The sequence below is a fragment of the Vitis riparia genome, chromosome 5 (assembly GCF_004353265.1).
Source record: "Vitis riparia cultivar Riparia Gloire de Montpellier isolate 1030 chromosome 5, EGFV_Vit.rip_1.0, whole genome shotgun sequence".
Lineage (NCBI taxonomy): Eukaryota > Viridiplantae > Streptophyta > Magnoliopsida > Vitales > Vitaceae > Vitis > Vitis riparia.
The window spans coordinates 21,716,858-21,730,312 of NC_048435.1; the positions used below are offsets into that span (position 1 = coordinate 21,716,858).

Sequence of the window (13,455 nt, forward strand, 5' to 3'; positions counted from 1 at the left end):
AAATGAGCTCTCACAGCTACATGTTTGAATTTGAACCTTGAGTTGCCCCAGAGCATTGCCATAGCTTTTGCAGATTGCCCTGTACATCTTAGATCTCACTGTAGGAACATAAAACCTATGCAGCATGCAGATCTCTATTAATAGTACAAGTGAATTCCTGGCTGATGAATCGAAAGTACAATTTTGCTAAGATGATGACAATCAATGAGAAATGACACAATTTGAGACCTATCCTAAGAAATGCATGTAAAAACCACAACTACTCCACTTCGACATCTTCTAACCTTTGAAATGTTCTCTTTGGAGCTATTTCAGTTCAGACCTTCGAGCTCACAGGGGGAGAGACATGCTTATTACTCAACAATTTCACATTAAAAAAATCCGATTTTATACAAACTATCGAGTTCAAAGAAAACAACGTTGAAAAAAATTTGAGAAGGGAGATGTTAGAATCAGAAGTTTGCCTCATCATTGGCAAACTTCAACAAAAACTTCAAAATTGAAGGCTTTGGATCTTCCCCAACCCCACCATCTTTGGCTTCGAATACACCCTTCATAATGCGCGTGTAAAGCCTTTCCAGCTGTGGAATACCATAGTTTTCAGTATGCTCCACAAAAAGCAGCTTGACCGATTCCATTTGGCTCGAAATGTCTACATCTGACATTACAACATCTTCTTGGGACCCACTTGCACTGGTATGACCTGAAGCTTCTTGAGAGGTTTCAGGTCTATGGTTATCAGCAAGAGAGCACTCTGGCTGTTCAGGACTTGCGTCATTTGCGTCATTTGCGTCATTTGCCTCATTTTCTTGTGATGACTTTAATGGTGCAGCTTCCTGTTGCCGCGGCTTGTCTTCTGCTGTTGACACTGAGAGTCACAGGAGGTTTGAACATTAAAAACTGAAGTTAGATAATCCTTTTCAGGAAATAAGGAAAAAATGGTAGAAAGGACAAATGGTTTCCTGTATGTATACACAAACACAATTGAAACCACCCATAAAGTGCCTATGTGACATATCAAAGGATATGCAAAGATCTAGTCAATTACAGAGTGGGAGGTCTTTTTTTTTTATAGGCAAGGAGTGAGGAGAGCCTCCTTCATAACACTGCCATCTGAACCAAGCATCTATGCTGCCTACCTTGCTAGACATTCAAAACTTTTTAGCGAGCATCCCTAAGGGTTGTAGGTGATTCCTGTAAATGATCCTTGTAAAATTCAAGCAAACTAATTTTCTGAAACCATCTTGAGATCAACTGGTTCAGATCTTCAATATAATTGAGAGCACAAATAAGAGATTATGATTCATGAGCATGGATCAGTCATGTTTCCTCCCCCTCCATGACTTATCAAAGTACCCTTGGGATTGGCATATATCCTCATTGGGTAGCCCTGGTCCGTTTGCTTGGGCTCCTAGATTTTACTGGGTAAGGTTTTTATGTTAACTCTGCTTTGTGTGGTTTTGTGTCAAATGCTCTCTCTTCTTATCTTCGTATCCATGCATTGGCAGGTTCCATACCATGCACCATGCAGTCAACACAAAAGTTGATCCTTCAATAGATTTCAAGCACTAGACCATATTGAGATCAAATTTAAACAAGGCATTGAGGAGATTTCAAATTAATGAAGAGCTTGTTTCAGGAATACTAGGCAAATTCCTACAGGACAATGAAGGCATTAAACAAAAATTATACTTGAATATCCTAGTAAAAAAGTGCAGACTTTTTATTGGAGGAAAAGAAAATAGAAGGGAAAAAGTTAGCAGGAACTATTTCCAACAGAAATAAGACATGTTCCCAGTTTTCTAGGGAATGGAGATATTTATTGAGAACTGTAGTCTAATTTGAGTTCAAAGTACATTGCAAAATTCAACTATCTTTTTTCACAAATTCCTTAGTAGTTTCTTTCTAATGATTGCTTTTAAGTGTCAGCTCAGACCATTAACAAGCCAAAGGGTATGACTACCAAAAAGAACTCTTTCCTTGATACAAAGTTTTACCACATAATCAATATTGTTGCACTCAAGGATAAACATATCAATTTCGATGTATATATCGGTAACTTGATTTTACAAATATATCGCAGAATGTCGGTAGATATTTTGACAAAATATCGGTAAGACAAAAATTGATTAAAACTCATAAAAATGCTAGGAAAAACTCTTAAAAATGATACAAGTATACTAGACATTTTAAAATTGTTTTGTTGAATAAATTAATATATATAATATAATTTGTAATATTCGACAATAACATTCAGAATTTGAAAGCATATTTTATGTACATCTATCTAATTTTGATATACTCACTGACAAAAAAGAAATGATGATTCATATAAGTATTTTTTATTTTAAAATATTGATAATTTTATTTATACATTTATATAACTATCCTACAAAACACTCAAAAATTAAAATTAATTTATTTATAATAATTTTATTCTAATTAATTTATAATATTTATATATACAAAAAATATTTATTAATTTATGCACATATAATTTATAATATAAATATATAAGTAAGATTTTAAGATTTTATATATAATGTTTATAACTTAGTTATATATAAACTATGTACATCTAAATTATAAAAACATAGCCAGCATGGTGCCACTGATATCATTTTATAAACTAAAGGTCATGGGTTCAATTCCCATCCCTGCACTTGATTTCAATCTCTCTTTTGAGCATGAACTGCAATCCCACACTGACAATAGACAACACCCAAAATGATTACGCCAAGTGAACCAACACAAGTCCACAGTGTGCTGGGAAGCTCAATGGGGAGCACATCTACATAGCGGGCCACATGGGCCCAATAAAATTTTGAAATTCAAAGTCAAGTTGGCAGACATCACACTGATATTTCGGCCTTAAACCGGATATAGCGGGAAAATGGGATATATAAGGAAAATATCGGTATTTCATGGATAAATTGCCGATAAATTGTCTTTTCAGGAAATATTGGAGCGCAGATATTTCTCCTCCACTTATCATGTCGGAGGCTGCCGATACACAATATATCAGCGATATTTCACCAATAAATCAAGATACTTTCATCCTTGGTTGCACTATTTATTTATTTCTGATATTGAGTTCCAACTCAATTAAAAGAAAGGGAAAGAACAAAAGAACAAAAGTGGTATCCAAAAGTGAAAATACCTGAAGGTGCAGCATCAACATTCTTTTTTGGTCTTTTCAATGCTTCATAGCTTTGGTCGAGATTAACCTCTGGCTGCACATTACGAAGTCGAGCACTTGCTCTAGTAACAGTTGCCATCTGAACAACAGGAGTGGGTGTGAAAACTGAGCCCCCAAGCTCGTCTGGCATATGGGCTGGACCCCCTTGGGCAGCAATCTTTTCACAGAATGCAACCAGTGCAGGGTCCATCTGTGACAGCATTCCATAAACCTGAAAGAATATTGCTCCAGGATAAAGTGCAAGTTTCTAAGCCCAAAAGTGAAACTGAAGAACAAATAAAACATACTGCATCTCGAAGCTCGTAGGCTCTACTGACGATCCTAGCTCCATTGTAATCATCTCCATTATAAGCCTGAAATAGGGAAAATCAGAAAGCACTGTAACACTGCTTCGCAAATTACATGCCAATCATTCAAGCATAATTGGTCTGCTAGCTTTCTATGTATTCTGACTTGAAACTTGGTTGGAATATGTAGCAACCATATTATGGCATAGAACTGACAACCCCTTGAATCATTTAGTAAATCTTCAGATAATCAAAGCCCATTGTATATAGGAGAGTTGATAAGAAAACATGAATAATTGGAAATGAGAACTCTGAAAATATAAAGGAAAAGAAAACTAAGATAAGCTTGAATACAAGGAATACAGTCAACATACCAATGGTGAACCCTGACTCATATTAAAGCCATCATTCTCACTGACATCAACATCTTCACAAATTTAACTCAATGCAATCAAAGAAAGATTCATTTAACTGCTACAAATAAAAAATTAAATCTGCCTTTTTTCATCCTATGTAGAGCACAATGGTCCATTCAATTCAAAAATTTTCCCACAAACCAATGATAGCTAGGTGCTCTTGCACATCGTTTCATGTTCCAATAGAAAACATTTGGCCCTGAAAAACTTAATTATAAACATTGGCTTCACCATGTGTCCTAACTGGAATTAACAAAATCCGTATAAGCAACATCATCTCTCACAGTTAATAATAATTATGACATTGCTCTTACAATGTTTTACTTAATATAGAAGCTATTCTCTAACTTAATACATGTGCATAGCCTGTGCTTCCACTCATTTCTTGTTTAAATAAATGCCAACACCCATACCCTATGAGCATCCCCCTGCACACTGTTTATTGTGAGAATCTAGCTTGCACTTTAGTGATTTGACAAACAAAATGAAAATTCCCAAAATGAAAGAAAGCAACTACATGCTACCACCATATAATAGTACACACCTTCGCATTGTTAACAATAAGATCAATATCTTGCAGGAATACTGAACATGTAATATACTGCCCACAGTCCACACGCTGCAGAAGTGTAGCCATGTCCATGGGATTCTGAATGATTGAGCGATAGTTTGGTGCATCCTCATCCATGACCGGATAATGGAAGACAGTGAACCTTTTATCATACAAAATCCTGCATGAAAAAAAATAAAATAAGAAAGGGGATCAATTGCGTTTTGAGATGTAGTTGTCGCTTTGTCAAAATGAGCAGGCTTAGGGCCCCTGAGTATGGAGTAAGCTTCCAAGACAATCCGATAAGAATACCGGCTTTTTTTTCCCTTTTGTAGATTAGTTTGCAAGTAGCAGACTTGAAACTTGGCTTGCTTAAACCTGGATCAAGCTTCAGCTTCACTGGATTTAAAGTTTGGCTCATGTAAACGTGATTGTGCTTGAGCATCATGAGCCTAACAGACCCTTTTCATAAGGCATAATCCAATGCTTGAAAAGGCTATTTCATTTAAACCTCAAAAACGCCAACATTGAAAGGCTAATTTTGATCATTTAATGTTATCATGCTTTAGCCTCACGAACCTAATCTTAAAGCCAAAATTTTATAACTAGATTTAACATAACTTAAAAGCTCCTTGATTTAAAAATTTAAAATAAAACAAGAACATTTAGAACACTTTAAGGAGAAAAAAAAATATGCAACTTAATCTGGCACGGATCCAATTTCAGTCTCCTCTTTTTCTGGTTAAATCTTTTGCAAAAAATCCTATTTAAAGATAGATGCAAACATAACATAACACTGATATTAAAAAAATGCAGAAGAAATTAAGCAGCGAAAAGACAAAGAAAATATGAATATTTAGGCAAATGTCTAGGAATAACAGAAGACCACCATACCGGTTGCAAACATCTCTAAGACACATTCGCAGTCGCCGCAGTGCATGTTGTTCAGCTTCTACCTTGGCTTTTAACTCGGAGACTTTTGGGCCACTTGCTACTTTTGGTGCTTTGGGGAGTTCAGGAAGGGCCTGTTCTTGGGATTTTCCCTTTGCACCCTCTGATGACACTGACAAAGCAGCTTCAACCAAACGCTCAAAAAACAGATTTCTGTCTTCAATTGATGGTTTTCCCACTTCATAGCTGTCAGGAAAGTGTATACAGACAATATTACAACGCTAAATTTTGAGCAAGAAAACCACTACATGAATTTGTATTTATCGTTGGCAATGGTAGAGACTAGAGTAGAAAATATACTACAAGCACCAACTCCAAAATATGTTGAACTATATAACATGAAACCACTATTTACAATATTAAGTCACCTGCCTTCAATGACTACATACACAACATACATATCATAGGAAACAAAGAAATACCATCAGACTGTTAAAAAACCCAAACAAAAAAGAGAAAAAATATAACCTTTACAAGCAAGGCAGAACCCATAGGCCCAAGTGCAACCGAACTAAAAGCCAAAAAGCTGTAGAGCTAATACAAGCCTAGACACCAATACATATCAATACATCACGGAGTAACAAACCACACCAAGCATGACAACTTAAACCCTTGGCCCAATACAACCAAATTAAAAGCAAAAATCTAAGACCCAAAATAAGATTACTTGTCAATAAATATCAATCGTCACCAGACGACAAACCATCCCAACCACAAATCTACCACGCAAAAAGTGTAAAGATGAGTTACACTGTTCTAGCAGGATGCAATAAATGGTTGTGTTATTTCATCTGAAAATTCATGTTCATTTTATATTACCAAACATTTAAGTCCTCAATAAAAAAAAAAATTACCTGGAGTCTGAAATTGTAGAAAAAAATATTAGAGACTGTACTGCTAGAACATCGAAAAATTATTAAGTTTGAAATTAATAAAACATACATATTACGGTGAGAAAAGACTGAAGTTGCACCCATTGTCTCCAATTCGGATGGGGGTGTTGAGGATGTTCCTAGTAATAATATGGGAAAGTCAGAAGGCAATTCTTCCAATAGGGTTCGCAGAACAGCCTTAAGCTGCTCATGTGCCTGCAACATGACATATCAAAATCAGATAGGACAAGCATATGTTCAGTTGTAACAAAATTTTCAAAATTAAGTTTACACTCACATTCTCCCACCAAAGATGGAATTGAGGTAAATACAGTATGGATGGTGTTGTTCTTCTTGCTTCACCAAATATATGCACCAATGCCTCTTCTGGTGTCTTTGCACTAGGATCTGAAAGAAGAGCTGGAAATCCTAAAGAATGAACAGGAAATTTCTCCAGCTCATGTAAAATAGCTGGCCCAAGATGATCCTGTTAAACTAAAGCAGTAAGTATATTTAGTTTTGGCTCAGACTGTGACCAATTTGTCAATATCAAGAGTTTCAAAGGTAATTACCAGGCCCACATCTTCACTGCCATATAACAAAAACCGAGGTCTATACACAAGAGGAATTGCAGAACCATAGGACAGCATAGAAAGCTTTGTTAATTCTGAGGAAATTGCAAGAGCAGGAAAAATATCTGATATATAATTCATAGCCTTCTGGAGATGCCTTTGTAGACATGGTGCAACAACTAACGACAATGGTCGAGAGTGAACAATAGAGCCCCTGTGTGCAGCAGGGGTAATTGTTGACATGGCTTCTACAAAATGATACTTTTCGACCTTTACTGAATCAACATCTATCACAAATTTTTCATCACTAGTGTAAACCTGAGGATATTTTTCACGAAAAGCACGAATTGCAGCTTCAGTGCAAAGAGCTTTTAAATCAGCACCACAATATCCTACACAACTGGCAGCAAGCTCCAATTTTAGTTCCTTTGAAGGAGGCCGCTTCCATTTGCGTGTATGAATCTCTAATATTTCAGCACGTGCCTCACAACCAGGCAGAGGAAAGTTGAATTCACGATCAAACCGACCAGGGCGGCGTAAGGCTCCATCAATGGCATCAATCCGGTTGGTTGCTCCAATCAGAACGACTTGTCCACGAGAATCAAGACCATCCATTAATGCAAGCAAAGTTGACACGATAGAATTGTGAATTTGCTCTTGTTTGCTAGAGCGAACAGGGGCAAGTCCATCAATTTCATCAAAGAAGATAATAGATGGTTGATTCCTTTGAGCTTCTTCAAAAAGTAGTTTCAATTGTCTTTCAGCCTCGCCTACCCATTTGCTAAGCACATCAGCACCCTTTCGCATGTAAAAACTGACTTTCTGGCCAGCCTTTGAAGCAGCACAAGCCAATGCTCTTGCAATAAGTGTTTTCCCAGTGCCAGGGGGACCACATAACAAGACCCCCCTGGGAGGGGTGATGTGGTAACTAGCAAAGAAATCTGGATATAGCAAGGGGAAGAAAACCATTTCTTTCAATGCATCAATATATTGAGAAAGCCCACCTATGTCATCAAAACTTACACTCTCATCAACCTGTAAAGGTTGAATATCAGCCCCTCCCTTGGAGCTTGGTCCAGCTGTTTGGATCCCAGAAGTCAAGGTAGCAAAAGCATCACTCTGATGTCCCCAACCAGAAGCAGCAACATTCAAGCCCCACGCTGATGTCCCAGGCACATCTAGTCCGCCAAAAAGCCAAGGTGGTGCAGATCTGCTCCCACCACGCCCCCAAGGAATAGCAGGACCTTGATCTAGCTCATCCACAAGAAGAGAGTCATCAGAATCTTCGGCTCTTGCTAGGCGATGCCGCTTGTGACCTCGAGATCCACCCTTCCTTGCATCTCTGCTGACCTTAGTACCCATCCCTTGATGTAACACTCTTCGAGGAGATCTTGGTCTTTGCTTACCTTCTTCAAGAGAAAGCCTGCGGACATCAGCACGATTACGAAGATCATACCGCCTCCTTCCTTCCTCCTGTTCTTCTTCACCCTCTTCATCATCACCATCTTCCTCTCCATCATCCTCGCCCTCGCCATCACCGTCACCATCACCCTCATCTTCATCCTCACCATCATCAGCATCAGCATCAGCATCATTATCTTCAACCTCATTCCCATTTTCTGTTTCATCATGGCCAACCTTCTCTTCAGATGTACCTTGTTCATCATCAGATTCTAGATTCAACTGTTCTCTTGCAACTGCTTTTGAGCGACGGGGACGAAGTCCTTCACGCCTCGGCAATGGTCTAGCATCAAGGATTTTTTTATGTTTAGGAGATGATAACTCATCTTGACTTGCACTATTGTCAATGCGGTTTCTAGAAGGTCGATACTTGGGTCTCTGAAACAAAACCACCCAAAACATTAAGTCCCTGATAAATCATATTATACTATACAATGAAAATGTTGAATCACAGATGAAGTCAGATTATGAATGACCTTGATAATCAAATCATGCTTACAAGAGAGTGAAAACTCACCATCAAGTCATCATCTTCCTCTGACCCAGAACTATCTGTATAACCTTCAAGATTTACAGAAATCCTCCTCTTTCTGGTAGAACGTCGAAGGTTGGTCGCAACTGACTGAAAACAAAAGCACAAAAAACTGACCATAAGAACATAAAATGCATAATATTCCTGTGAAATCAGAGGTTAGTCTTTCAGTTTAACTAGCTTCATCAGAAAAGGCACATGAAATTATATATATATAGATAGTGAGAAGAAGAGGCACGATAATCAAGCAATTCTCCTAACCATAGTAAGAGAAAAAAAATAAGTAACCTGATCGGCTAAAAATAATTCCCCTAACCAAGTACTCACACATGAGACTGAAATCACAGTTTTCAGGGAATCATAAAACCTAACTGAAAACCCTCTTCATCATATTATACAAGTTCAATCAAGGTAAATCTATCTTCACACCCTGCTCATCATGCAAAAGGCATACCAATGCAAGAGGAAAAGATACTTCACAATTCATAATTATTCAAATCTAACAAAATTTACTGTGGCTTCCTTACAATCTCACTGGCATCATAATCTCCACTGCTTAACAAAAACAGATGTATAAACTATCATCAGCCAATAAATCTAAGATTGCAGTTCTTTAACATAAAAATCTCAATGTCCTTACACTGCCTATCAAAACAGAACTTATATATCCATCCCCAATGAGAGAAAACCTTTATCCGTTGACTTATCAGCACAATGACAATATGGGAAAATGATATAAATTCACAAAATGAGCACATACATTACTATTTGAGTTCCGCATTGGCCGATTCCCAGGACGCAACATCTTGGCAATCTGAGAAGCTGCTGTTCTTGTCTTAGTTTTGCTTTTCTTGCCACGTATAATGGTTGGACTATAATACAAGTATGAGCGACCATACATCTTTGGCCTTCTCCTGAGCCTATCACTTGTGCGTACTGGTCCTGAAGCAGATCCATCCCCTTGACCAGACCGTTTTGAATACATAGATAATTACTATCTTCTGTTATTATATCCTTGGATAAGCATCGGACATGTCACCTGGCTACATGTTCACATACAAGCAAACTTGAATTCCAGCCTCAAAATCAACAACAATAAAGAGTCACTAACTCTCTGAATTATAAAAAATAAACAATGAAACATAACATAAAGGACAGGAAAACACTTGGATGTAGTTAAAAAGAGCAATCAAAAGGTAAAAACAAGAGAAAGGAATCAACAAGAACCCAGGTGTCAAATTGGCAGGGCAAGAAACCATACTTGTCTTGTGTCAGATAAAAGTAAGAATGAAGAGCTTGTATAAAAGAACAAAGGGAAAGAAATAGTTAACAAAAAGGATATCTTGTAAATTTTCAAGTCCTAAAAACAATTAAAGTTATCAGAAGACAATTTGTGTCAATCAGAAACATTATCTGGGTAGCTGCCACACATCCATTGGAAATATCACAATTAACAACTGTGAAGAGGTGCTTCTAGGCTAGAGAACTTTGTAGGGAGTTTTTATGTCCTTGAGAATGCTTTCTTGTTCCTTGCATTCAGCTTTTAATTGTTTTCCTAAGGGCCTTTTCTTTCTTTGTACTCGTCCTTCTTGTACCTTTGATCTTGATGCAATGGATGTATCATATTAGTAAAAAGGAAGAAGAAGAAGTCACAATTTAACTGGATTTGCATTCACTCAAGAGAGGGAACAATGGTACTCTTCCTCTTGTGCTCTAAGTTGTAAATATTTTTACATTTATTATTTATTATTTCCCCCTTCTAAACCAAAGTTTAATTTATTGATAATGTAAAAATATCAAATTCAGATTCAAATAAGAACTTCGCAACTGTACCAATTAGGAGTTGAGGTGGTTAGAACTATACCTCAAAATGCTCCCAGCGTAGGAGCTGAAGAATGTTACAAAACGTAAAAAAAAAATTCAACTGTTAATTCAGTCATAATGCCATTGACATCAAAGGACAATATTCTTTGAATAAGAAATTAAATTATCCAACCACTCTCTTATCGTTCTTTTACATGTTTCTATTTCTTTATTCTTGTTTCCTATCATGTGGAAGTGAACAAGCAACATGTTCTTGGGTTATGCCCACTTTTGGTGCTTTTGTTATATTTTCTTTGCTTATCAAAAAGGAAAAAGAAAAAAAAAAAAAAAAGACTCTGTAGCATTTAATGGACATAGGAGGATACCTCTTAGATGAAACTCCACCCTTGGCTGCAAGAGAAATCATGAAAAACCACCCTTTAGGGACCTAGAAAGACCAGCTATCTACCTCTAAAAATCCTAGAGAACCATGTAGGCTAATGGATCAAATTGAATGGATCCCTGACAAAATAAAGAGTGACCCTTTTTATTGCCTCTTTTAAACCTCAAAGACGGCAAGATGCTATGCAAATAGCAAGATTCTGGCTTTTAGAAGATGGTGGACCCTTACGATCACCGCATAAACTTTCACTGATCACATAACAACCACAAACATTCAAATGACTGTAGCAAGAGTTGACTATTAGATTGCAAGGGTCTATACATGAAGAATGCAAGGCTTCCAATCAAAAAAAAAAAATCCAGAGATAGCAAGGCTCTACACACACTGATGTGAATATGGATCTGATAGTTAAATTTATCTTTTTATACACAAAGAAACTACCAGCAGATCCAAGTGTGACATTCCGACATGGACTTGGTTATCAAACATGTCCACTCCCTAAGGACATGTTCGTTAACTTACAGATATAAACACAACACTAAAGTAAACTCACCCTCGTTCTTCTGCACCTAACTAGACTAAACAGATACGGGCTCTTTTGTCATGACTGGAACATCAACAAGTGTCAAATTGTCAATAAGGAGAAGTTCCCTGCAAACAGCAATAGAATCACATTGCATTTTCTCAGACCCAAAGAAAACATCAATTAATCTCAGTTTCAATACCTGCAATTCCTATCAATAATATATCTTCAGCAACATAGACAAGTGATAAACCCCAGACAAGCTGCTAGTCCAACTTAGTATGAAAAAGGAAAAATCACATAAGTTTTTTTTGGAAATTAGAATGGCCAGCAAAATTTCCCTACAAATAGATCAATTTCCGCAATTTAGCCAATGATAAACCCTACACGAGCTAATAATCCAACTGTTTAAGATAATATCCACAAAAGGCTAGCAAAAAACAATCATTGAATCCAAAATTAAAATCAAACACAAACTAAGTAAACCAAACTGCCCAAATTAGACCAAAAATCACACATGCAATCCACACACAGACTTTGGCACTGGAAACCTAGAATGCACAAAGAGCATCGCCGATCAATTTAAGCAACAAAAACACAACAATCATATTGTTCTCATCAAACAAAAAAATCAGAAAAAAATAGGAATGATTTGTCGGTTTCAACTGATGCAAAAAAAAAAAAAAAAATGACAACGAAAAATTGAGAATGTGAAAAAACAACCAGATTCCTTCAGGGGCGTTTCACCTGGCCGGAGATCTCGCCGCAGAATCGCCGGAGAACGGATAATCGAATCGGAGAGAAGCAGCGGCGAAGAGAATGGGTTCAGGGAGAGAGAAGGCTAAAACCCTCAAGAGCCCTTTGGTTTGGTGTAAATGGAATATAAAGAAAAAGTGTTATTGGCATATTCGAGATTTACTAATTCCAGGAAAGGAGGAAGTATGTGATTGGATAAAACGGAGTGAAAGGTTTTGGAAATAGTGGATATTTGCCTGGTGGTAAGAGGAAAAAACGTGATAGGTAAACGAGGTGGCATTTTTGCACTTTTTGTTACTAGGCGATTGCCACGTAAGCTTTTATTACTCTTTTTACACTGAAATAGATTTGATTTTAGATTTTTAAAATAAAAATAATGCACACGTTTGTCTTTAGACTGACAGACTGTCTTGAATTTGTTGAAACTTGTATGTTTTAAAAAACAAATATAAAAACACTTCCTTGCATATGATTTATTTTGAAACAATATCAAAAAAGGTCATTTTTAAAATATCTTATCAAATATCCATTTTATTTGTACTCTAAACTACGAGACTCCAAAATTACATAAATGTTGTCTTTCTCGTTTTTATTTAAATATCGAGAATCTCAAAATAACATAAACTATAAAATCTTATGTGACTCAATAAAAATCATATTACACAACATTGAATAGTAACATTAAAACTCAATTGAAGTTGAAAATTTTAAAATAAGCAGTAATAAATTAGTAATTGACAACAATGTTAAAGAGTCTTAAGGCGTTGTCAAGGACTTTGGGAAGAGTTATATTTTATATTTAATAGTCCACCTACCCTATAATCAACTTAGTCGAAGGTAGAATCTAATGGTTGAAAGAGCATTACACGTTACATAATGTCAAGTGCGCCCTTGACGAGGAACAGATTGGGAACAACTCCCTCAAAGGCCTTCCTCGAGTGTTAAACAATCAATTCATAACTAGTATCAACAAAGGGAATTCGATTGTTTAATTGAAACAAAGCGTTGCGATGATCACTACAAATGCTCACACAATATGATTCTTGCCTAGTGCTCTAAATGTCAAAGTAAATAAATTCAATTAAGCACGAATAAATGGTAGAAGTAACTATAACTCTCTTAAGATAGCA

At 36.6% G+C, this 13,455-nt stretch overlaps 1 protein-coding gene across 8 annotated transcripts; it reads right to left on the reverse strand.

Annotated features, from left to right (window-relative positions):
• Positions 1 to 347: 347 nt before the first annotated feature.
• LOC117914834 (ATPase family AAA domain-containing protein At1g05910) lies at positions 348 to 12,425 on the reverse strand. Of its 8 annotated transcripts, none has more exons than XM_034830325.1 (12): positions 12,293 to 12,425; positions 11,600 to 11,653; positions 9,601 to 9,883; positions 8,826 to 8,930; positions 6,848 to 8,686; positions 6,574 to 6,762; positions 6,346 to 6,491; positions 5,347 to 5,589; positions 4,447 to 4,633; positions 3,487 to 3,552; positions 3,161 to 3,410; positions 348 to 868 (listed from the first exon to the last, which is right to left on the reverse strand). In XM_034830325.1, the coding sequence occupies exons 3-12, from the start codon at positions 9,823 to 9,825 to the stop codon at positions 453 to 455; spliced, it is 3,666 nt and encodes a 1,221-aa protein (XP_034686216.1). In that variant the 5' UTR covers positions 9,826 to 9,883; positions 11,600 to 11,653; positions 12,293 to 12,425; the 3' UTR covers positions 348 to 452. The 8 variants fall into 8 exon arrangements, with proteins under 8 accessions (XP_034686216.1, XP_034686212.1, XP_034686214.1 ...); XM_034830321.1 differs by having other exon boundaries at positions 11,600 to 11,697; XM_034830323.1 differs by having other exon boundaries at positions 11,600 to 11,697; positions 12,317 to 12,412.
• Positions 12,426 to 13,455: the final 1,030 nt, after the last annotated feature.